The sequence below is a fragment of the Oratosquilla oratoria genome, chromosome 10 (assembly GCF_046742065.1).
Source record: "Oratosquilla oratoria isolate Oo_2021 chromosome 10, ASM4674206v1, whole genome shotgun sequence".
Classification (NCBI taxonomy): domain Eukaryota; kingdom Metazoa; phylum Arthropoda; class Malacostraca; order Stomatopoda; family Squillidae; genus Oratosquilla; species Oratosquilla oratoria.
The window spans coordinates 73575555-73602351 of NC_134786.1; the positions used below are offsets into that span (position 1 = coordinate 73575555).

The window sequence follows — 26797 nt, forward strand, 5'->3', positions numbered from 1 at the left end:
TGTGTTAGGATTAGAAATGGAGAGAGTGAGTGGTTTGAAGTAAAGGTGGGACTTCGTCAAGGATGCGTTATGTCGCCCTGGCTGTTCAACTTATACATGGATGGGGTGGTGCGAGAGGTGAATGCTAGGGTAGTGAGTCAGGGATTGGAGATGGTTAAAGAAAATGGAGAAAAGTGGGAGGTGAGCCAGCTGTTGTTTGCGGACGACACTGCGCTTGTGGCAGGGTCAGAGGAGGGATTGAGGAAGCTGGTGGCAGAGTTTGGGAGAGTATGTGATAGAAGAAAGCTAAAGATAAATGTGGGTAAAAGTAAGGTGATGAGATGTACAAGGGGTGAAAGTGGCAGTAGACTGGAAGTGAACATTAAGGGAGAGCGACTGGAGGAAGTGGATAGTTTTAGATACTTGGGTGCAAGTGTAGCAGGAAAAGGTGGAGTGAAGGTGGAGGTAGAATGTAGATTGAGAGAAGCGAGTAAATGCCTTGGTGGTTTAAAGAGTGTAATGAGGAATAGACATTTGGGAATGGATGCGAAGAGGAGACTGTATGAAGGAGTGATTGTGCCAACAGCACTGTATGGGGCAGAAACGTGGAACATAAGAGAAGAAGAGAGAAGGAGTTTGAATGTGTTTGAGATGAGGTGTCTGAGAAGTATGGTGGGGGTTACTAGGCTAGATAAAGTGAGAAATGAGGAGGTGAGGAGGAGAACAGGGGTGAAAAAAGGATTTGGGAGATAGGGTTGATGAAAGAATATTAGGATGGTTTGGACACATGGAAAGAATGAGTGAAGAAAGACTAGTAAAAGAGGTATGGAAGGCAGATGTGGAGGGAGTGAACATGAGGGGACGTCCTAGGATGAGGTGGATGGATGGGGTGAAGGGGGCTTTGGGGAAGAGGGGAATGTCTGTTGAGGAAGGAAGGGAGAGGACGGAAGACAGAGGTGAGTGGAGAATGGTTGTATATGGATGATGTTGTGACTGCATGAGGAGGAATGGGCGGGGTAGTGGGGGGTGGGGGAGTATGTGTGAGTAAATTTTGACGCAGCCCGAAGGGATTTCTCCCCGTCCTCGCCTTATATGCAAAGGGGGACGGAGAGGGGGGGTCGCCGATTAAATGAAGCGGCCTCGCTGTGGATGTACTGTGTCTTGCGACACTGCTTCTGACCCAGGGCGGTGGGCAGGGTGCAGGGATGACCCGTCATCCGGGAGGTGCTCAGATGAGAGGAAGGGTGGGGGTGTGTGTGTGTGTGTGGAGTGTATTTAGGGATGAAATGGGTGGGAGTGTTTTTATGCCTTTCCCTTTTTGGCTACCTCCCTTGGAAGGGGGAAAAAGCCTTGGTATATGTATGTATGTACTTATGACCCGTCATCCAGGAGATGCCAAGATAAGAGGGAGGAAAGAGGGTGGAGGGGAGTGGAGTATGATAGGGATGGAATGGGTGGGAGTGGATTTTATGCCTTTGTTTTTTGGCTATTTTCCTTATAAAGGGGAAAAAAAGCCTTTGGTATATATATATGTATTTACCTAGTTGTATTTTATGGAACGAGAGCTATGCTCGTAGTGACCTGTTTTCGTATCTCTCTGCATCCAGTTTATTTTTATAATCTTGTATAGTTTTGGCATTCACTGTTTCTCCATTTAGTTTGTTCCAGACATCAATCACTCTATGTGGGAAGCTATTCTTTTTCAAATCTCTTCTGTAACTGTCCTTCTTTAGCTTCTTTTCATGTCCTCTTTTTTTCTCTTCTGTCCCATTTTAATAAGTTGTCTCTATCAATAACTTCCATCTCTTTCATAATTCTGTAAACGGTCAACAAATCACCTCTTTCTCTTCTCTCTTTCAGTGTTGATAGATGTAATTTCTCCAATCTTTGCTCGTATGTCAAATTTGATAGTGTAAGTGCCACTTTAGTCGCTGCTCTTTGAATTCTTTCTAATTTATTTATTTATTTTTTTTTTTTTTGTGCTAGATGCCCAGTGTTGCAGCATACCCTAGTTTAGGTCTTATGAGTGCAATCACTATTTTCTTTACCATTTCTACATTCATGTAGTTGAAGGCCATTTCCATTGATCTTATAAGTTAAAAGTCTCTCCAACTAATTTATTGATATGTTTATCAGGTGTCAAGTCACTTGAGATAATCACTCCCAGGTCCCTTTCTGAGTCGACTTTTTTTACTTCCTTGTTTCCAATTTTATGTTGACCCGATGTTCTATTTTTGGTTTTTCCAAATTCCAATATAATTTATTAATGTTAAAGTTCATTTCACACCTCTGACTCCATTCCCATATATTGTCCAGGTTTTCTTGTAGCGATCTGCAACCTTCTTCTGTGCTTACTCTCGAGTAATTTGGCATCGTCAGCAAAGAAGTTCATGTAACACTTCACTCCCTCATCCATATCATTTATATATATGGCAAACATTAAAGGAGCCAATACAGAGCCTTGCAGGATGCCACTTATCACATCTTCCCAGTTCAAATTTTTGTCTCTAAGTACCACTCTCATTTTTCTCCCACTTAAGAAATCCTTCATCCATTCCAGTAGCTTACCTTGTATTCCTCCTATTATTTCAATTTTTCTTATTAACTTTTTATGTGGTACATACATACATACATATACCAAAGGCTCTTTCCCCCTTACACGGGGGGGTAGCCAAAAAGAAAAAGGCATAGAAATCACTCCCACCCATTTCATTTCCCATATATTCCACTCCCCTCCACCCTCCTCCCTCCTATCTTGGCACCTCCTGGATGACGGGTCATCCCTGCATCCTGTCCACTGCCCTGGGTCAGAAGCAGTGTCGCAAGACACAGCACATCCACAGCAAGGCCGCTTCATAAATTCAGCGACCCCCCCCCTCTCCGTCCCCTCATGGGGTTTGGGTCTTTTTATGTGGTACCTTGTCAAAAGCCTTCTGCAAGTCCAAGAAGGTGCAATTTGCCCAGCCATCTCTTTCCTGTATTATCTCAATTAATTTTGAGTAAAAGCATATTAAGTTAGTGGTACACGATTTTCCGCTTCTAAAGCCTGTCTGGGGTATTGGCTGCATGTTATTGTGGCAAAGTAGCATGCAGTTGATACTTTAGGGTCTATATGGGGCACCCCTACAGACCAGAGCCCCACATCATTTTGTCTGTCATAAAGGAAAACTATGTACCGTATTTTTCGGTGTATGACCCGCAGCTTTTTGCCTCAGAAAGGGGCCAAAATTTGGGGGTGTGGGTGATATAAAGGTGCGGGTCATCTGTGGATTCTGGTTAGAAATTGCCCTCTTATGCAGTCAAAAAAAATTGAACGATTAGTTTAGCTGGGTGCCCTCTCGGATCGGGGATTTGCGGGAGGACTGACCGGGTTCGTCGAATGAAAGTTGATCAATGTCATAATACAGCGTGCACGATCGAGACAAACGACAAAGAGAAGGTAGGATTTGTCAGTATCTTACCCGCTTTACATGCGGCATTATCACAAATAAAACAGGCCTAACTAAACAGCATGAACATACAACACTGACTGGTACCAACACCAACATCGTGTGTCGCGATCAAACAAAAACAAGCGGGTGGCCATTTTTGCAATTACAAATTACAAACTGTACCTGATTCCTTAATGCTAAATTTGTGCATTACATGTGCATAATACGTTTAGGTCTATCTTTGGAGGAATATTCCTCCAAGGCCTCTATCTAAATACTTCTATCTCTAAATTTTATTCTTTGGCAAAAAATCACTACAGAACTTCGCTATTTTCCTAATAATGTTTTCTTCTGTTGACATAAAAAAACAAAAGTATTTTCTTAATCTAATCTATTTATATTGGGAGAATGCATTTTTATTTCATTAATCAGTTCAGTCCTGGGTTTGACCAAGGATGGACAAATTTTTGTCACCACAAAAATCGACATCATGATCCAATTAAGAGGGTATAAATACCGCAGTTTTAAGCGATTAATCATCATTTCACAACAAGCTTACAACGACGATGCAGAAGAAAACAACATCAAGATGCCACCAGTGAAGAAGAGGCTAAAAAGTTACGATGCCGACTTCAAGTTAAAGGCAGTCCAGTTTGCGAAGGAGCATGGCAATCATGCCGCCGGCCGAGAGTACGGAATCGATGAATCGTTGGTGCGGGCATGGAAAAAGCAGGACAAACTAAAACAGGCGAAAAAGAAAAAAAAAAAAAAAAAGCATTTCGGGGGCACCAAGCAAGATGGCCCAACCTTGAAGATAAAGTTGAATCATGGGTGAATGAACAGAGGGCGGCAGGACGGGGGGTGTCTACAATAAGCATCCGATTAAAAGCAAAAACCATCGCTAAAGATCTCGGCATTGAAGAATTTCAGGGTGGACCATCTTGGTGTTTTAGGTTCATGCGCAGGAAAGAATTGGCGATCCGCACCCGCACTACAATGGCACAGAAACTTCCCAAAGATTGGCAAGAAAAGCTCGACACTTTTAGGGGTTACACAAGGGACAAGATAAGGCAGCATAAAATCAGTCTCGATCACCTGATCAATATGGACGAAGTTCCTTTAACGTTCGACATCCCGATGACGAGAACTGTCGAGCATGTTGGCGAGAAAACAGTACCCATCAAGACAACAGGCCATGAGAAATCGAGTTTCACTGTCATGCTTTCATGTACCGCATCGGGGAAGAAACACCCACCAATGATGATCTTCAAATGAAAAACTATCCCGAAGGAGAAGTTTCCATCTGGCGTCGTGGTTCGTGCTAATCCAAAGGGGTGGATGGATGAAGGAGTCATGAACGACTGGATTGACTCAGTGTATGTCAAGTGCCCGGGTGGATTCTTCCACACAAAGACCTTGCCACTCATTTTGGACTCGATGACCGCCCATAAAACCAAATCCGTTAAACAACACCTCGAGAAAGTCAACTCAAAGATCGCGATAATCCCTGGCGGTCTTACGAAACTTCTCCAGCCACTTGACATTTCGGTCAACAAGCCATTCAAGGACAGACTGCGTGCTGCCTAGGAGAAGTGGATGGTGGAGGGCGAACATTCCTTCACTAAAACTGGTAGACAACGCAGAGATACTTATGCTCAAGTGGCAGAATGGGTCGTTCAAGCATGGGAGAAAATTAAAGAATCGACTATTCAGAACGGTTTCCGTAAATCAGAAATGTGCCATCCTGCAATGTTTGATGCATGCTACGACTCGGAAAAGGAATCGGATGAATCCGAAATAGAAATGGAAACGGATGAGGTCACTGCATCAGAATTGGCCGATTTATACCACCTCTTCCATGACGATACAGAGGATGAGGAATTCGATGGCTTCGTGAGCGATGATACACCTTCATAAACATTATTGACTCTGTTGTCTGTGATCACTGACTGCTTTTTTTCTAATAACGATGTGCTTCATTGACTCTGTTCATAACAGTTCAGTAATGTGCTCTATTATTGTTCTATTCTATTGAAAACTAACCATTGGAAATTGTTTGGTTTAATAATTAATTACCAATCTTTGTATGGCATTTATAAACCAATTGATTGATTAATTACCGGTAAACAACCAAACAGGGTTTTATGGCATTATTTACACAAATTGATTAAGGTTCTTTGTAATATATATATATAAGTGCAATAAAATATATTAAAATGTAATTTGTTGGTTATTCTTCATCTTCATCACAATCAGAAATAAATAGGACTGGAGGAATGCTGGTATCATGATCATGAATTGCAATGCCGCATCTTCGACCCATCCCAAAGGCATCGTAAGATCAGTTGCACACTTTCAAGATCACCCCTCTTTCATCGAAGCTACCACTACATCTAGTGGCAGCTTCAGAAACCAAATTGTGAGGTTGTGTACGTACGTGTCGGCCTTTGACGTGTGATGAATCCTGAAAAGCAAGATATCACCAAGAAACCTGCCAATATCGGAAAACATATATCTTTTTTTATAAATCACATAAGCATTGATGAAACAGAAAATTTAGAAAAAGCCTCAGCTTTGAAATTACTTTGATCACCACGTCAATGGCCAGCCGTAACAACAACCGCCGTGAGCTGTGCCTGTGGCCACCCATGCATGGGTAGTATACATCGTTGGATCTACACTGCCGTGCACGCCATATGACTGCGGGTCATACAGCGGTGCGGGTCTTGTGTGGATTTTCACTAAGGTGTAAGGGGGTGCGGGTCATATAACGGTGCGGGCTATAGTCCGAAAAATACGGTACATAGAGAAATTATGACACTTTTATACTACGACTGTCCCTCTGTTATGCCCTATCATCAGTATTATAATTTGTGAAATAAGGGAATGTATGAAGTTATAATTTCAGGCTCCTAGTCCCCCCCCCTGTCCTAATAAAAGTGCAGGGTATCATCTCGTCATGCGAGGGGTATCAGAGTTGCCCGCACTCCTCATTCGCACAGGCACATACTTCCCTTTTCCTTTGATTTTTACTCCACCCTTATGTCTATCAATGTCACTGCCTGGTTGTGGTTGTGGTTGTGATTGTGGTCGAAGTTGTGGCTGTGAAGCGTCACTAGCCCTGTGTGGCCTACGAGTGTCACTATCACAATCACTTTCCTCTGTTTTTGGTTCTCGATTGTATGGATCACTGTCACTCACATACAAAAGCTTCCTCTTAGTTCCTTGAGGCATGTTTACACTAATATCACACTGATTGAGGTAGATAATCCCAATAAATAAGATGCAAAGAGCACTCCCGAGTCACCACGTGTATCAACGCTCTACCGCGTGTATGAAAGCACTAACTGGCATCGTAGCATTCTCTAGGCAGTGTTGACAAGTCAGACAAACTTCCCTAAAAGTATGAAAGCACTACCAAATCTAGTGCGATTTCTGTAAGGGGTTGAATATCGTGCCACCCGGGCGGCATATTGGTTCTCTCCAGTGCTGCCTCCCGGGCAGCATATCGGAGTTAACAGGTTAATGTTAAAGTTCACTTCACACCTCTGACTTCATTCCCATATTTTGTCTAGGTCTTCTTGTAGTGACCTGCAGTCTTCTACTGTGCTTACCCTTGAGTAATTTGGTATCATTAACACACACAGAGAGAGAGAGAGAGAGAGAGAGGAAAGAGAGAGAGAGAGGAAAGAGAGGAGAGAGAGGAAAGAGAGGAGAGAGAGGAAAGAGAGAGAGAGAGGAAAGAGAGAGAGAGAGAGAGGAAAGAGAGAGAGAGAGAGAGAGGAAAGAGAGAGGAGAGAGAGGAAAGAGAGGAGAGAGAGGAAAGAGAGAGAGAGAGAGAGAGGAGAGAGAGAGAGGAAAGAGAGAGAGGAAAGAGAGGAGAGAGAGGGAGGAGAGAGGGAGAGAGAGAGGAGAGAGAGGGAGTAGAGAGAGAGAGAGAGAGAGAGAGAGAGAGAGAGAGAGAGAGAGAGAGAGAGAGAGAGAGAGGGAGAGAGAGAGGAAAGAGAGAGGAAAGAGAGGAGAGGAAAGAGAGAGAGGAGAGAGAGGGAAGAGAGAGAGAGGAGAGAGAGAGGGAGAGGAGAGAGAGAGAGAAGGAGTCTGGGAGGAAGGGAGGGAATGACTGAGTCAAATTCAAATCATACAACTGGTTCTTATAAAAAATACCAAGATTACTCTAAGTTCTGATACTGAAAAATACACCTAATAATACATACTGTGGAGTAGTATTCCCCAAGCGCATCTGATATTTCTCTTGTGGTGACAACTGCTGCCATTGGATGACCATTCCCTAAAGGTTTGCCAACTGTCACTATATCTGGAACAACTCCGTAGTGCTGGATAAAAAATTGTGAGAAATCCAAAAAGTTATAAATTTGGAAACAAGGTCAACCAGATTTAAAAATATAATCACATATAAAACTGTGCAATCCCTATGGCATGGTGACATCCTATGTGAATTTTCATTGGGCTGGATCTCTCATGTGATGATCAAGAATGGAGAGTGAATGGTCTACAATAAACTTGGAGGTAAACTAGTTCAGGCTGCAGAGCCTTGCTGTGGAAGAGCAGTGCCTTCCTGCACTGCCCTTGACCTCAGTGGTGTGGTTGGGGATAGGGATGACCCTTTATTCACATGGTGCTAAGATGAGAGGGGTGACAAATGGGTTTCATTTGTGTAGACGAGTACCTTGATTTGGCCACCCCACTTAAGAAGGCCTTTGGTATACATAAAACATTATCATTATTAGATAAAAGGGACAATAAATGGGTAATGGATGGGTGTAGGATGGGTGGATGCCTTTTGGTATTATGCATGCATGCATGTGTGGGTGTGTGGGTGTATATACACACACATAAACACACTTATCTTTGATAAAATTTCATAATTACCTGGAAAGCCCAGAAATATTCCCCTGTGCGTCCCAAGCCACACTGCACCTCATCTGCAATACATACACCGCCAAGATCTCGTATCAAGCTGGAAAAATATGGAAATACTGTAAGAAGAAACAAGTAGTTAAAAGCCACAATAATAGTAAATAATAGGTTTCTCAGACTTTGTTTATATGCTTGTCTGGGGACATGTCTTTGGTGATAATTACTCCTAGGTCCTTTTCCACGCTAACTTTCTTTAATTCCTTTGTACCAATTTTATATTGTCCTGATATTCTTTTTTTCACTTTTTCCAAACTCTATTATACTACATTTCTTCATGTTGAAGTTCACTTCCTACTTTTGGCTCCATTCCCAGACTTTGTCCAGGTCTCTGTAGCAATTCAGTCTTTTTTCTATACTTTCTTTAGTAGTTCTGCATCATCTACAAAGAAGTTCATATAACATTCAACACCTTCATCCATGTCATTTATATATATAGCAAAGATTATTGGAGCCAACACTGAACCCTGTGGGACTCCACTTATCAGTTCTTCCCAGGTCGAGGTTTTATCTCTAAGACCACTCTCATTTTTCTCCCATACAAGAAATCTTCCATCCATTTCAATAATTTTCCTTGTACACCTCTTGTTTTGAGTTTTCTTAATAGCTTTTTGTGTGGTACTTTATCAAATGCCTTTTGTAAATCCAGGAAAGCACAACCTGCCCATCCATCCATTTCTTGTATCATATCTATTAACCATGAATAAAAACAAGTTAAGTTTGTGGCACATGATCTTCATTGTCTAAAACTGAATTGTTTTGGATTCAGTATATTGTTCTCTTCCAGATGTTTAGTCCATCTACTTTTGATGACTTTTTCACACGTGTGTGTGTTTTTGCAATGAACAAAGAAGAAATAAACAAAACTTTCATTGAAATGCCTTACCCGTAGAGATGTGTGTAGTAGTTACGAGGGGGCATTATTACACCACAGTTGACTACAATAGGTTCAGAAATGAAGCAGGAAATTTGTCGATTATTGAGCACTGCCTGCTGTATTATTCTCTCTGCCTCTAATGAATACCTTTCCCCTGAAAAATGTGAATAAAATTATTCTTCATTTGATAATACCAGTATTAAGTAAACAAATATACAAATAGAATTTTTGGGTAGTACTGTATAACAAATATAAACACGAAACAAGTTCATCTCATATTTACCCCCTGGTATCATCAACAAGTGTCAAGAAGAAAAGGGAAGATGCAAAGAAGTTTCACATTATTATTTTTCTTTTAATATAATGAAAGGTAAACATATCTCTATAATTCATGTTGCCTCAATTTTCACAGGCTGGTAATCAACAGTAACTAGCAATAGTTCCCAAGCCTCCTACAAATCTCTCTTGAAAAATATGCTGTTCTATTGTTTGTGTTACATTTGTATAGTATCATTTAATTTCTACATCGCCATTTCTAAAAGGGGAGAGAGAGAGAAAGAAGATAGAGAGACACAGAGATAATGTGTGTGTGTTTACCTAATTGTATTGTGTGTGTATTTACATAATTGTAGTACCCTATCCAAGAGTTGACACCTTTATGATTACCAAAGCTATGTCAATAGAGAGGAAATCTCTGCAGGGTCACCCATATCAAACAGGTTTTGTAAGAAAGATCAGACAAAGAGCAGCTCACACACACAATCACAGGACCCACTGCTAACTGGCACATCCCTGGTGGCAAACTGGGAAATTCCTCATAGATACATGGGGTACCATCATAATGACAATGTGGACCATTGGGCACTCTATAGATATATAGGGCTTCACTGAATATAATGAACAAGGTGACACCAAAGAAATATCTCACCAGAAACCAGCTGGCACTGAGGTGTGATTACTGCCAAAATCCCTTCATAGCGGCCATGAAAAAAACAACCAAAACAAAACCAGGCATTCCTGTTGGATCATCATCTCCTAAAGGTCTAACTGCACTGCTCTGTGTACTTATAGGCAGTGTGCCACTGAATGTGAGTAAGCACTGTCCAAGCGGATCCATTAAACAACATGAACAAAGTGAAGATCTATACTTACAACACAAAAACCCTCTCAGAAGATCACAGGCTGGAGAGTTTAATGGAAGAACTAAATAACATCAAGTGGGAAATCATAGAACTGAGTGAAGTCAATATGTGATAGAAGAAAGCTAAAGATAAATGTGTATAAACGTAAGGTGACGAGATGTACAAGGGGAGAAGATGGCAACAAATTGGAAGTGAACATTAAGGGAGAGCGACTGGAGGAAATGGATAGTTTTAGATACTTGGGTGCAAGTGTAGCAGGAAAAGGTGGAGTGAAGGTGGAGGTAGAATGTAGATTGAGAGAAGCGAGTAAATGCCTTGGTGGATTAAAGAGTAATGAGGAATAGACATTTGGGAATGGATGCGAAGAGGAGACTGTATGAAGGAGTGATTGTGCCAACAGCACTGTATGGGGCAGAAACGTGGAACATAAGGGAAGAAGAGAGAAGGAGTTTGAATGTGTTTGAGATGAGGTGTCTGAGAAGTATGGTGGGGGTTACTAGGCTGGATAGAGTGAGAAATGAGGAGGAGGTGAGGAGGAGAACAGGGGTGAAAAAGGATTTGGGAGATAGGGTTGATGAAAGAATATTAGGATGGTTTGGACACATGGAAAGAATGAGTGAAGAAAGACTAGTAAAAGAGGTATGGAAGGCAGATGTGGAGGGAGTGAACATGAGGGGACGTCCTAGGATGAGGTGGATGGATGGGGTGAAGGGGGCTTTGGGGAAGAGGGGAATGTCTGTTGAGGAAGGAAGGGAGAGGACGGAAGACAGAGGTGAGTGGAGAATGGTTGTATATGGATGATGTTGTGATTGCATGAGGAGGAATGGGCAGGGGGGTGGGGTAGTATGCGTGAGTAAATTTTGACGCAGCCCGAAGGGATTTCTCCCCGTCCTCTCCTTATATGCAAGGGGGGACGGAGAGGGGGGGTCGCCGATTAAATGAAGCGGCCTTGCTGTGGATGTGCTGTGTCTTGCGACACTGCTTCTGACCCAGGGCGGTGGGCAGGGTGCAGGGATGACCCGTCATCCAGGAGGTGCTCAGATGAGAGGTAGGGTGGGAGGGGTGTGGAGTGTATTTAGGGATGAAATAGGTGGGAGTGTTTTTATGCCTTTCCCTTTTTGGCTACCTCCCTTGGAAGGGGGAAAAAGCCTTGGTATATGTATGTATGTATATATGATGATTTAAGTCAGGCAATGGATCAAGAAAAAATTAAGTACATGTTGGTAATAAGCAACTTCAATACTAAAGTGGGGAAGATGATGTGAGTTGAGTCATGCATTGGGAAGCTTGGAGTAGGTGAAAGAAATGAAGGGTGTGTAGGTTGTAAATGGACCTGGAGAAGTCCAAATGGAACAACAAAGTAGACTTCATTTATTTACAGCTTGCTTGGAAGAGATTTTCAGAAGGTTGAGTTGGGAAGAGGAAGGTTTGAAGATTAATGGCAAATATTTGAACCACCTAAGATTTGTACATACATATACCAAGGCTTTTTTCCCCCTTACAAGGGGGGTAGCCAAAAAGAAAAAGGCATAAAATCATTACCACCCATTCCATCCCTGAATACACTCCACACCCCTCCACCCTCCCTCTTATCTTAGCACCTCCTGAATGACGGGTCATCCCTGCACCTTGTCCACTGCCCTGGGTCAGAAGCAGTGTCGCAGGACACAGCACATCCACAGCAAGGCCGCTTCATTAAATCAGCGACCCCCCCTCTCCGTCCCCCCATTGCATAAAATGAGAGGACGGGGAGAAATCCCTTCGGGCTGCGTCAAATTTTGCTCACACATACTACCTCACCCCCCATCCCCCCGCCCATTCCACCTCATACAATCACAACATCATCCATATACAACCATTCTCCATTCACCCCTGTCTTCTGTCCTCTCCCGTCCTTCCTCAGCAGACATTCCCCTCTTCCCCAAAGCCCCCTTCACCCCATCCATCCACCTCATCCTAGGACGTCCCCTCATGTTCACTCCCTCCACATCTGCCTTCCATACCTCTTTTACTAGTCTTTCTTCACTCATTCTTTCCATGTGTCCAAACCATCCTAATATTCTTTCATCAACCCTATCTCCCAGCTTCCTTTTCACCCCCGTTCTCCTCCTCACCTCCTCATTTCTCACTCTATCTAGCCTAGTAACCCCCATCATACTTCTCAGACACCTCATCTCAAACACATTCAAACTCCTTCTCTCTTCTTCTCTTATGTTCCATGTTTCTGCCCCATACAGTGCTGTTGGCACAATCACTCCTTCATACAGTCTCCTCTTAGCATCCATTCCCAAATGTCTATTCCTCATTACACTCTTTAATCCACCAAGGCATTTACTCGCTTCTCTCAATCTACATTCTACCTCCACTTTCACTCCACCTTTCCCTGCCACATTTGCACCCAAGTATCTAAAACTATCTATTTCCTCCAGTCGCTCTCCCTTAATGCTCACTTCCAGTCTACTGCCACTTTCACCCCTTGTACATCTCATCACCTTACTTTTACCCACATTTATCTTTAGCTTTCTTCTATCACATACTCTCCCAAACTCTGCCACCAACTTCCTCAATCCCTCCTCCGATCCTGCCACAAGCGCAGTGTCGTCCGCAAACAACAACTGGCTCACCTCCCACTTTTCTCCATTTTCTTTAACCATCTCCAATCCCTTGCCCACTACCCTTGCCTCTTATACTAAGATTTGTGGATGACATTATTCTTATTTCAGAGAGAGCAGAAGACTTGCAAGATATGTTGAGTGATCTGAACAAGGAAAGTCTCAAAGTATGTTTAAAAATGAATAACTGCGCTTGTGGCAGGATCGGAGGAGGGATTGAGGAAGCTGGTGACAGAGTTTGGGAGAGTGTGTGATAGGAGAAAGCTGAAGATAAATGTGGGTAAAAGTAAGGTGATGAGATGTACAAGGGGTGAAAGTGGCAGTAATCTGGAAGTGAGCATTAAGGGAGAGCAACTGGAGGAAGTGGATAGTTTTAGATATTTGGGTGCAAGTGTGGCAGGAAAGGGTGGAGTGAAGGTGGAGGTAGAATGTAGATTGAGAGAAGCGAGTAAATGCCTTGGTGGTTTAAAAAGTGTAATGAGGAATAGGAATCTGGGAATGGATGCTAAGAGGAGACTGTATGAAGGAGTGATTGTGCCAACAGCACTGTATGGAGCAGAAACATGGAACATGAGAGAGGAAGAGAGAAGGAACTTGAATGTGTTTGAGATGAAGTGTCTGAGAAGTATGATGGGGGTTACTAGGCTAGATAGAGTAAGAAATGAGGAAGTGAGGAGGAGAACAGGGGTGGAAAGGGAGCTGGGAGATAATGTGGATGAAAGAGTATTAGGATGGTTTGGACACATGGAAAGAATGAGTGAAGAAAGACTAGTAAAGGAGGTATGGAAGGCAGATGTGGAAGGAGTGAACATGAGGGGATGTCCTAGGATGAGATGGATGGATGGGGTGAAGGGGGCTTTGGGGAAGAGGGGAATGTCTGTTGAGGAAGGACGGGAGAGGACAGAAGACAGGGGTGAATGGAGAATGGTTGTATATGGAAAATATTGTGATGCATGAGGTGGATTGGACGGGGGAATGGGGGTGAGGTAGTGTGTGTGAGCAAAAATGTTTGACGAGCCCGAAGGGATTTCTCCCCGTCCTCTCCTTTATATGGGGGGACGGAGAAGCGGCCTTGCTGTGGATGTGCTGTGTCCTGCGACACTGCTTCTGACCCAGGGCAGTGGACAGGGTGCAGGGATGACCCGTCATCTAGGAGGTGCTAAGATGGGAGGGAGGGTGGAGGGGTGTGAAGTGTTTTCGGGGATGAAATGGGTGGGAATGTTTTTGTGCCTTGTCCTTTTTGGCTACCCCCCTGGTAAGGGGGAAAAAAGCCTTGGTATATGTATGTATGTAATCTCAGTACTTTTAGTCTTTCCTCATATGGTTTATCTGCCAGGCTGGCTGGGGACCAGTTTGTTGCCCTTTGTATTCTCTCAATCTTGCTTATATCCTTCACTCTGTGTGGGGCCCATACTACTGATGCATATTACAGTCTTGGAGGTATTAGGGTTTCAATGAGTTCTTTCATCATCTCTTCATCAATATAATGAAATGCCACTTTAATATTCTTCAGTAGTCCATATGTATGTGTGTATGAGAGAGAGAGAGAGAGAGAGAGAGAGAGAGAGAGAGAGAGAGAGAGAGAGAGAGAGAGAGAGAGAGAGAGAGAGAGAGAGAGAGAGAGAGTGTGAGAGACAACTAACAACATGACAACTACTCCCCTTCTACTTTCAGTCGGTAAGAGAAACAGTTCCACACCAATACAACACAGACAACAGTCCAAAGTTTCTTCCTAGAGACATCTGTAGAAAGGCAACTGTTGGGCTGTGGGTTTCCTACTAGGTGAAACTGAGGCAATAATTTTCATTATTATTCTCCCTCCATTCACTCCTATCTTTTGGAGTCTTTCTCATGCTTGAGACATTTCATGTACAGGTAAACGTCGACTTACGATGGCATTAGGTTTCGATAGAGCCATCGTAAGACGATCTCATCGTAAGTCGATCCCCACTCTGTTCCGTGGTCACTGTACCTAGCCTACCTGTATATTAACCACCAGAGATACTGAATATAGCATATTAAACATGTACAGTAGTTTATTTAATTATTTTTATCCTTTTTACCATATTCAAACACTATAATATGTATTTTCAGTACGGTACTTAAATCTCGCGGGCAGCAGCCAATGCCAGCCGTACGACGTGACGTAATAATACTCGCATCTCTCTTTCACCCGCGAATTTTGAAAACCACAGAGAATGAATCATTTGAGAGAATGTAAAAACACAGGGGCGACTACAATAAATATAATCAAGACGCCGATATAGCAGCGTCGCGAATCCACTTGCTCCTCATGACGCCTATGTGTGCGGCACCGTATGGAAGGGGTTAAATTATCATATCGTCGTCGTCGTCATCGTAAAGTCGAACAATCGTAAGTCGCGGCCATCGTAAGTCGACGTTTACCTGTATATCCAAAACCAACATCACTCCATCCATCCACCTCTACATTAGTCCATGTACATACATCCATATACCAAGGGATTTTTCCCATTTACCAGAGAAGTAGCCAAAGTCAGAAGGCATATACCCATTCCACCCCCATCCACCAACCCATTCCTCCCTCTCCTCTTAGCTCCTCATGGATGACAGTTCATCCCTGTATCCTGCCCACTGCCCTTGGTCAGAAGCAATGCAGCAAGGCACAGCTATGTATGTATATGTATATATATATATATATATATACACATATACCAAAGGCTTTTCCCCCCTTACAAGGGAGGTAGCCAAAAAGAAAAAGGCATAAAAACCATTCCCACCCATTCCATCCCTAGTACACTCCCCTCCCTCTTATCTTGGCACCTCCTGGATGACGGGTCATCCCTGCACCTTGTCCATTGCCCTGGGTCAGAAGCAATGTCACAAGACACAGCACATCCACAGCAAGGCCACTTCATTAAGTCGGCAACCCCCCTCTCCATCCCCTCATGCAGAAAAGGAAAAGACGGAGAGAAATCCCTTCGGGCTGCATCAAATTTTTCTCACACATACTACCTCACCCCCCATCCCCTCACCTATTCCACCTCATGCATCACATCATCATCCATATACAACCATTCTTCATTCACCCCTGTCTTCTGTCCTCTCCTGTCCTTCCTCAACAAACATTCCCCTCTTTCCCAAAACCCCCTTCACCCCATCCACCAATCTCATCCTAGGTCGCCCCCTCATGTTCCCTCCTTCCACATCTGCCTTCCATATCTCTTTTACTAGTCTTTCTTTACCCATTCTTTCCATGTGTCCAAACCATCCTAATACTCTTTCATCCACCCTATCTCACAACTCCCTTACCACTCCTGTTCTCCTCCTCACCTCCTCATTTCTCACTCTATCTAGCCTAGTAACCCCATCATACTTCTCAGACACCTCATCTCAAACACATTCAAACTCCTTCTCTCTTCCTCTCTTATGTTCATGTTTCTGCCCCATACAGTGCTGTTGGTACAACCACTCCTTCATACAATCTTCTCTTAGCCTCCATTCCCAAATGTCGTCTATTTCTCATTACACTTTTTAATCCACCAAGGCATTTACTTGCTTCTCTCAATCTACATTCTACCTCCACCTCCACTCCACCCTTTCCTGCCACATTCGCACCCAAGTATCTAAAACTATCCATTTCCTCCAGTCGCTCTCCCTTAATGCTCACTTCCAGTCTGCTGCCACTTCCACCCCTTGTACATCTCATCACCTTATTTTTACCCACATTTATCTTCAAATTTCTTCTTTCACACACTCTCCCAAACTTTGTCACCAACTTCCTCAATCCCTTCTCTGATCCTGGCACAAGCGCAGTATTGTCTGCAAACAACAGCTGGCTCATCTCCCACTTTTCTCCATTTTCTTTAACCATCTCCAATCCCTGACCCACTACCCTTGCATTTACGTCTTGGACCACCCCATCCATGTATAAGTTGAATAGCCAGAGCGACATAACACATCCCTGACAAAGTCCCACCTTTACCTTGAACCACTCACTCTCTCCATCTCTAATCCTGACACATGATCTACTACTCTTGTAAAAATTCTTGACTGCTCCTAGAAGCTTTCCTCCTATTCCATATATCTGCAGTACCTCCCACAGTGCCTTTCTGTCTACCCTGTCGTAAGCCTTTTCCTGATCCATAAAAGCCCAAAAAACATCCTTCCCCTTTCCTATAGCTTTCTCACATATCTGTCTTACTACAAAAATCTCATCTACGCAACCTCTACCTGTCCTAAATCCACACTGTTCCTCACCAATTACTCCCTCTGTTCCTCTCCTAATCCTCTCAATCAAAACCCTCCCATAAGACTTCCCAACTACACTTAACAAGCTAATCCCTCTGAAACTACTACACTCACACTTGTCCCCTTTTCTCTTGTAAAGCAGAACTATACAGGCACTTCTCCAGTCCTCCGGCACTCTACCTTCTCTCCAGCAAATGTTAAATAACCTCACCAGCCAGTCCACCATCACTGTACCTCCTTTTTTTAGACATTCTGCATGGCATCCATCCAGACCAGGTGCTTTCCCTACTCTCATCATCTTAACAACTGCCTTCACTTCATCCTTCCTTATTTTTCCTCCATTACCCTCACTCATCACTCTCATTTTCTTAGCACTTCCCACTGCAACTATCTTTCCCTCCCTATCCTCCTTCACATTTAGCAACTCCCTAAAATACTCTGTCCATTTTCCCCTTACTGCCTTCTCTTCCACTATCATCTCTCCATCTGCACCTTTTATCTTTTCTTCTCTACTTGATTTGCCTCCTCTTCCTCTCTTAATTTCTTTCCAAAACATCTCTTCATTACTTTCAAAATTTTCTGTCATACTCTTACCCCATTTCACATCTGCTCTCCTCTTTGCCTCCTTTACCTTGTGCTTTACTTCTCTTTTCTTTTCTTTGTACCTCTCATATGACTCCCTCATCCTATTTTGTAACCAATCTGTGAAAGCTTGCTTCTACTCTTCTACAACCTTCTTTGTTTCCTCATCCCACCATTCATTACCCTTCCTTCTATTTCCTCCTGTCCTTCTTGTTCCACACACCATCTTTGCACACCTTATGACTCCCTCCTTGAACCATCCCCATTCCTAACTCCACTCCTAGCTCTACTCTATCCTTCACTCCCTCCCACTACTCTCTCAGCTTCTTCTTGTACTCCTTCTCCTTTTCCTTTTCATTTAAAGAGTTCACTCTAAGCACCTCCCTACCTTTTGTCCTTTTCCGCTTTCTTCATCTATCCTCCACTTTCAACTTACCTTCCACCAAAAAATGATTTGATATTACCCCACTCTCTCCCCTTAGCACATGTACATCCTTAACTCTTCCTACTATACTCCTATCTACCACTACATAGTCCGTTAATGCTCTATCTACCACCCTTCCATCCACCACCCTCTCCCATGTGTACTTATGCTTGACTTTCTTCCGAAGCACTATATTTGCTATCACCAACTCTTTTTCTAGACACATCTCCACCATCAACTCTTATACATACATACATATACCAAGGCTTTTTCCCCCTTACAAGGGAGGTAGCCAAAAAGGACAAGGCATAAAATCATTCCCACCCATTCCATCCCCGAAAACACTCCACACCCCTCCACCCTCCCTCCCATCTTAGCACCTCCTAGATGACAGGTCATCCCTGCACCCTGTCCACTGCCCTGGGTCAGAAGCAGTGTCGCAGGACAAAGCACATCCACAGCAAGGCCGCTTCATTAAATCGGCGACCCCCCCCCTCTCCGTCCCCCCATATAAAGGAGAGGACGGGGAGAAATCCCTTCGGGCTGCGTCAAAATTTTTGCTCACACACACTACCTCACCCCCCATCAACTCTCCACTACAATTATTTCCTGGAACTCCACATTTCCCAATCACTCTGTCAATGGGTTCATTTCCTACCCTAGCATTAAGGTACTACTACATTGATGTTCCTCCCTAATCCCTCTATGCACTCATTTAAATCTATTCAAAAAGCCTCCCTTTCTTCTACACTCTTCTCACTACCAGGCCCATATGCACTTACAAAAACCCACATCTCTTTTCCCAGTTTCACCTTCATCCACATTATCCTTGATGAAACCTCCTTCCACTCCACTACATGCTTACCTATCTCTTCACTTACTAGTATAGCCACCCCTTCTCTCCCTCATCCTCTCTTCACTCCTGAGAACCTCCCAACTAAACTCCCAAACTCAGACTTGCCCTTCCCTCTCAACTTAGTTTCACTCAGTGCCAACACATCCATCTTTCTTCTCACAAACATCCTACCTATCTCTTCCCTTTTACTCCCATCTGTATCACATCCATGCACATTAAAAGACCCAAACCTTAGGATGCTGGTTGGAAAACTCCCAGACCCTCTTATGCCTTTACATTTTTTTAGGAATATCCCCTGTGGGGCTACAGGGAGAAGGATGCCTGGTCCCAATTCCCGTCCTGTTTTTCTTGCCTCTTACGATCCAAGTGGGAATACTTGGTGGCAGCATTCTTTTCCCCACACCACAGGGTAGGCGAAACAAGGAAATGAAATTCAGAGAAATGGTACAGGACAGCAACAAGGGGTTGGGGGACAGCATAACAGAGGGACAATATTAGTATAATAAAAGTTTCATCATTTCTCTGTGAGCAGAGTGCTCCTCTATCACAGACAAAATGATATGTCGCTCTGGTCCATAGGGTCGCCTCATGCAGACCCTAAAGTATCAACTGCATGCTACTTTGCCATAACAACATGCAGCCAATACCACAGATGGGGTATATATATATACCAAAATGCCCTTTCCCCTTTATAAGGGGGTGGCCAGCGCCAAGGCATGCATCTACCCTTCATCCATCCCATACCAATTTGTTGTCCCTCTCATCTCATGGATGAAGGGTTATCCCTGTCCCCCATCCACTGCTTGGGTCAGGAGTAATGCAACAAGACACAAATATTGGTCTATGTAAATAACAGATATTTATAACCAAGTGATCACAAACTGTATTATAGATAGAACACTATATATATACTACTATATAATATCATACAGGCATAATACTCACCACAGTGTACATCTGCCTCTCTGTAGCTTCCCCTGAATGTATCTGGTAAGGGTAAAACGTGTATGAAATCTTTTTTACCCTGCGACATTCTTTTGAACATTTTGGGGCTGATATCAATAAGGTTTCCTAGATTTCCATGATATGCACTGAAATGCAGGTAATTAGATTAGCAATGAATTGAAGTCAATATTTCAATTTTCTTTTAATCACATTTATGCACCTATAATCAGAAGAAGAAGAAGAAAAAAAAAAAAAAAGGAACACCGATTCTTATCAATCCATACACAGTGCAGAACAACCAAATTCATGAGAGGGACATACATGGGATTGGAAGAGACAAAACCACAGGCCAGCATGTAGTGACCCATTGATGATTTGAGAACAGATGAGCAAGGATATCTTCAAAGAGTTCAAGAATCTTTGGTGCTTGGAACAAGAGCAGGGGGTGGACCAAGGAAGAGAAATGTGGATGAATGGAATGAAACAATCAATCTGATGCCTCTCATCTCTTTTGCAAGAGACCAACCACCCCTCAAAGTAACTGACCACAGCCACAAGTTAGGCACATAAATAAACCCATCATTCTGTAGCACCAGGTCTTTCTTGCCTAAGTCACACCAAGAAAAGATTCTGTGATGTTGTCCTCACATGGCAAATGTAGGGCGGTGCTCTGAGTCCTCAGTTGTGATGTTACATCTCAGGCAATAGAAGCCTGTTGCCAGGCCAACCCTGGATGGAGTGAATAAAGTCATAGAGGGTTTGTAGTCACGATGTCAAACTAGTAAAAATGTCTTGTGTGTGAAGTATAGGTAAGGTGAGGTCCTGTTCTGTGAGAAAGGTGCACCATGGATGAACTGCCAGGACTTCCAAGGAAGTGCAATTTTCTCATAGTTTAAAGAGAAGGAGCAAAAGAGATGAGTAGGATAGGAAATTAAAAATAGGATTTCCCTTTTAGGCCTAACCTCCTTGCTTTGTGGGAAATGTGGAGGGTGGAGAGGGGGGAGTAGAACTGAATTGTAAACACTTCCTGGTGACACAGATAACAACACATTTCTATTTCCAACTGAGAAAAGAATATAACATTTACTTACTCATCAAAGACAACAACATCATGCCGTCGAGTATAGGCCTTTGCTAACCGCAGGGCAAGGTCATTTGCCTCTGATCTGTAAAACAATGGATCACAAAAATTAAAATATCAATAAATATCTTCATGGGTATAATTTTCACTTCAAACAATATTTTTTCCCCTGAGAAGAGTGATTAACAACATAATTTTCTTTACAAAATCTAAAAACTTAACATGTACATTGCCTTCCATTTCACTATTTACTTTATAATGTAGGTTTCAAAATATTTTTTTGTCTTAAAATTCATATATACATACACAAAGGGCCTTTCCCCCTTACAAGAGAGGTAGCCAAAGTCAACATGCATAATTCCACTCCCACCCATTCCATCACCATTCATCACTCCTTCCTCCCTCCCTCTCATCCTGGCTCCTCCTGGGTGATGGGTCATCCCTGCATCTTGTCCATCACCCTGGACTAGAAGCAATGCAGCAAGACACAGCACATCCACAGCAAGGACAATTAATTTAATCAGTGAACCCCCCCTCTCCGTCCCCTCATGAAGTAACATTGAAGATGTGGATAAATCCCTTCGGGCTGCATTATAATATCATTTACACATAACCACTACCCTACCCATCCCCCACCCACTTCCTTCCATGCATCACAGTATTATCTATACACAGCCATTTTCCACTCACTCCTATCTTCTGCTTTCTCCCTTCCTTCCTCAACAGACATCCCCCTCTTGCTCAATGCCCCTTTTATCCCCATCCATTCATCTCATTCAGAAATTATAAACCTCATCCATAAAATAATAAAAATAACTGTTGCCTGGAGTTTCAGTGATTGGAAACCTACAGAACCATAGTGGCTGACAAAGATACCTAGGCCCTCCTACAGATCTCTCTGGTAAGAAATATTGGACTGTTGTCTGTTATATTAGTATGGGATTGTTTCTATGCCATTGGTGTAAATCATCTATCTATATGCCAAGGGTTTCTTCCTCCTTATAAGGGAGGTAATCAAATCAAGGAACTTAACTCATTCCCACTCATCTTAGCTCCTTGTGGATGAAGAGTCATCCCTGTTTCCTGCCCAGTACTTGGGTCAGAAGCAATACAGCAAGATACAGTTCATTTCACATGTGGGGATGAGGAGGGAGAGTCACAATAAAGTGAAGCAGCCTTGATGTGTATGTACTGCATCTTGCTAGTGCTTCTGACCTGGTCAATGGGCAGGAGACAGGGATGACCCTTCTGCCATGAGAAACTATGATGAGAGGGAAACAAGGGTGGTGGATGAGATGAGAGTGGAATAGCTGGGAGTGAGCACATGCCTTGACAGGCTACCTCCCTTATAAGGGGGAACAAGCCCTTGGTATAGAGACAGACTTACACCAATGAGAGAAATAGTCCTGTTGGTGTAAGTAGCAAGAGATGAGAAGCTGCCACTGGTTGTTAACTCTCCTTGTGTGTTAAATCCATAAAATGAAGCAATATATATACTTACCCAGAATTAACCAGATAGCAGACTGATAGCACATCAGGAAGAGTCTCAAGGAAGCTCTTGACATACTGGTTTAGGCAGTCATTGATGAATCCCTGTGCTGTCACTAGTCTACTCATCTGTGCCTGTCCGGCAGACACAATCTGGGGATGGCAGTGGCCCACTACAGAGCAAAAACAATACATGGTTAAAATATATACCACCTCAGCAATTGATTAGGTAAATACATAATACACCAGACATAGAAATTATATACATATAAACATATATATATATACTCTGTCTGGGGTATTGGCTGCATGTTATTGTGGCAAAATAGCAAGCAGTACTTTAGGGTCTATATGGGGTACCCCTAGGGACCAGAGCCACACATCATTTTGTCTGTGATTGAGGAAAACTGTTGAGGAAGGACGGGAGAGGCCAGAAGATAGGGGTGAGTGGAGAAGGGTTGTGTATGGATGATGTTGTGATGCATGAGGGGGAGTGGATGGGGGATGGGGGGTGAGGAAGTATGTATGAGAAAAAATTTGATGCAGCCCGATGGGATTTCTCCCCATCTTCTCCTTTTCTGCATGAGGGGACGGAGAGGGGGGGGTCGCTGAATTTATGAAGTGGCCTTGCTGTGGATGTGCTGTGTCTTGCGACACTGCTTCTGACCCAGGGCAGTGGACAGGATCCAGGGATGACCCATCATCCAGGAGGTGCCAAGATAAGAGGGAGGGAGGAGGGTGGAGGGGGGTGGAATATATGGGAAATGGAATGGGTGGGAGTGGTTTCTATGCCTTTTTCTTTTTGGTTACCCCCTGTGTATGGGGGAAAAAGCCTTTGGTATATGTAGGTACATAGAATGGGTACATACTCAAAAGAAAAAAAACACAAACCAATGAAAATCAAACTAAGAACTCAAATGATACAAGAAATACTATCAAAAGTGGCAAAACTGGCAAACAGTGAAAAATACAAAAATGTGTGGATAAAAAAGGAAATGAATGAAGAGGAAATAGAGAAAGATAGGGCACTGAGAAGGAAAAAACGAGAAAAGAATTAGATGGAAAAAATGAGTTTTTTTGGAGAGTGCTGTATCTAAGACTGAGAAAATGGTACATCAGAAAAATGGAAACATAAACCAAAAAAAGAGAAGAAAAGAAAAAATTAAAAGCGGTATATACAAATATGGATGGTATGATTTCAGGAATAAATGAATTGAATAACTATTTGTCAATAGAGAAACCGGACATAATGTGAATTTTGGAGACAAAACTGAGAGGTCCTATACAATCAAGTATGGTGGGACAAGGTTTATAACCTTTGGTCGAAAAATATGATGGACATACAGGGGGAGGAGTCATGCTATTGACTAGAAAGGACCTAAATGTAATGAAGGCAACAGAAGGAAAAGACAATGTGGAATTAATCACAATTAAAGTAAAAAATAGTAGTATGAAAAGTAGAAAGTTTATAGTCGTATATGTGCCACCAAAAACTAAGACTTGGACTGACAGTGAACACTCAAAATTACTAGAAGACACAAAGAATGAATTCACCAAGACACTGAAATATGGAAAAAATATAGTAATTATGGGTGACTTTAATGCAAAGGAAATAAGAACAAAAGGACATAAGAATAAAGGACACTGCAAGAGACCATAAGGCCTACACTAGGCAGCTCCGTATCCATCACCACCTGTCATCCCCATCCATAAAGTTGTCTAATTGTTTTTTAAAACAACTGATAGTTTCAGCGCTTACTACATGGTTACTAAGTTTATTCCATTCATCGACCACCCTATTAGTAAACCAATTCTTGCCTATTTCCTTCTTAAATCTAAATTTGTCCAGTTTATACCCATTACTGTGAGTCCTGCTCTGTTGTTTTATTATGATGACCTTGTTTGCTTCACCCTTGTTATAGCCTTTGATTCACTTGAACACTTCTATTAGATCACCCCGCACTCTACGTCTTTCCAGAGAGTGTAAGTTTAGGTGCCTAAGCCTTTCTTCGTAAGGCAAGTTTCAGAGTCCATGTATCATTTTGGTCATTCTTCTCTGTACTGATTCTAGTGAATTGATGTCCATTTTGTAGGACGGAGACCAAAACTGTACCGCATAGGAAGAATTGACAATGGGAGGTGGTGAGGAACTCTGGGGCAACGTCCTACTGGATATGACCATCAATTACACATTGACTCAATGGGTTAAAGAAAATACTCAATATAGACAAAAAGAAGAACCATTGAGACTTGATTTGATATTCACCTCTGAGCCTGAAATTGTAGAAGAAATAAACTATAAAACACCAATTGGAAAGAGTGACCACATACTAATAGAGTTCGAGCTTAAGGAACAAAATGTTGTGAGAAAGAACGAGAAACATAACATAAGAACATAAGAATGAAGGAGACTGCAAGAGACCATAAGGCCTACACTAGGCAGCTCCGTATCCATCACTACCTGTCATTCCCATCCATAAAGTTGTCTAATCGTTTCTTAAAACAACTGATAGTTTCAGCGCTTACTACATGGTTACTAAGTTTATTCCATTCATCGACCACCCTATTAGTAAACCAATTCTTGCCAATTTCCTTTTTAAATCTAAATTTATCCAGTTTATAACCGTATTTTGGCCCTTCGAGCGGAGAACTCGATTCTCCTCTTTAAGGCACTTTACAGCATCCTCCAAGGCTTCAATTCTACTAAGTACAGATTGTACCTCATCAGTGCTGAACACAGTAACACAACCACTCGCCATATCACTAATTGAAGCAGCTACTCGGATGACCTGACCTGAGTGACGACTACTGCTCGACTGATGACGACTACTGCTCAACTATGAAGGAAGATTTATGTACAAAACTGACTTTGTAAAACTTAGAATTTTCTTTTTCAAAATTGCTTGTTGGGAAAAATTTGCAAATGATGAAACAAAGATGGAAGAGAAATGGAACATTTTTACATACATACATATACCAAGGCTTTTTCCCCCTTACAAGGGGGGTAGCCAAAAAGAAAAAGGCATAAAATCATTCCCACCCATTCCATCCCTGAATACACTCCACACCCCTCCACCCTCCCTCTTATCTTAGCACCTCCTGAATGACGGGTCATCCCTGCACCTTGTCCACTGCCCTGGGTCAGAAGCAGTGTCGCAAGACACAGCACATCCACAGTAAGGCCGCTTCATTAAATCGGCGACCCCCCCCTCTCCATCCCCCCATTGCATGAAATGAGAGGACGGGGAGAAATCCCTTCGTGCTGCGTCAAATTTTGCTCACACATACTACCTCACCCCCCATCCACCCGCCCATTCCACCTCATGCTATCACATCATCCATATACAACCACTCTCCATTCACCCCTGTCTTCTGTCCTCTCCCGTCCTTCCTCAACAGACATTCCCCTCTTCCCCAAAGCCCCCTTCACCCCATCCATCCACCTCATCCTAGGATGCCCCCTCATGTTCACTCCCTCCACATCTGCCTTCCACACCTCTTTTACTAGTCTTTCTTCACTCATTCTTTCCATGTGTCCAAACCATCCTAATATTCTTTCATCAACCCTATCTCCCAGCTCCCTTTCCACCCCCGTTCTCCTCCTCACCTCCTCATTTCTCACTCTATCTAGCCTAGTAACCCCCATCAAACTTCTCAGACACCTCATCTCAAACACATTCAAACTCCTTCTCTCTTCTTCTCTTATGTTCCATGTTTCTGCCCCATACAGTGCTGTTGGCACAATCACTCCTTCATACAGTCTCCTCTTAGCATCCATTCCCAAATGTCTATTCCTCATTACACTCTTTAAAGAAGATATATAAGGAGAAATATATAAGGAGGGAACAGATAAACATGTGCCTAAGCAGAAACAGAAAAGGGAGTACATAAAGTGCTGGTATAATAAAAAGTGTAGCAATGCTAAAGATAGAAAAGACAAACCTTGGAAAAGATGGAAAAGAGACAAAAATTGACTAAATGGCAAACATACATCAAACTGAGAAATGAATATGTAGACATATGTAGAGAGGAAAAATTAAACTATGAAAAAGATATAATAGCAAAATGCAAAGATCAACCTTAACTATTTTATAGATATGTAAATGATAAGAGATCAACCTTAACTATTTTACAGATATGTAAATGATAAGATTTAAAGACAAACATGAAATAGTGAAACTGCGTGAGGGAAATAAAGAATACACAGAAGATGTA

At 42.7% G+C, this 26797-nt stretch overlaps 1 protein-coding gene across 7 annotated transcripts in view; it reads right to left on the reverse strand.

Annotated features, from left to right (window-relative positions):
- LOC143029302 (ethanolamine-phosphate phospho-lyase-like) overlaps positions 1–26797 on the reverse strand; it is an 86995-nt gene that overhangs the window by 33435 nt on the left and 26763 nt on the right. For all 7 annotated transcript variants that reach the window (XM_076192048.1, XM_076192054.1, XM_076192055.1 and 4 more), the window contains 6 exons: positions 22596–22755; positions 21105–21179; positions 20014–20159; positions 9232–9376; positions 8301–8388; positions 7625–7744 (listed from right to left, as the gene is read on the reverse strand). In XM_076192048.1, coding sequence (XP_076048163.1) covers positions 7625–7744; positions 8301–8388; positions 9232–9376; positions 20014–20159; positions 21105–21179; positions 22596–22755 — 734 coding nt within the window. The remainder of the gene's footprint in view (positions 1–7624; positions 7745–8300; positions 8389–9231; positions 9377–20013; positions 20160–21104; positions 21180–22595; positions 22756–26797) is intronic.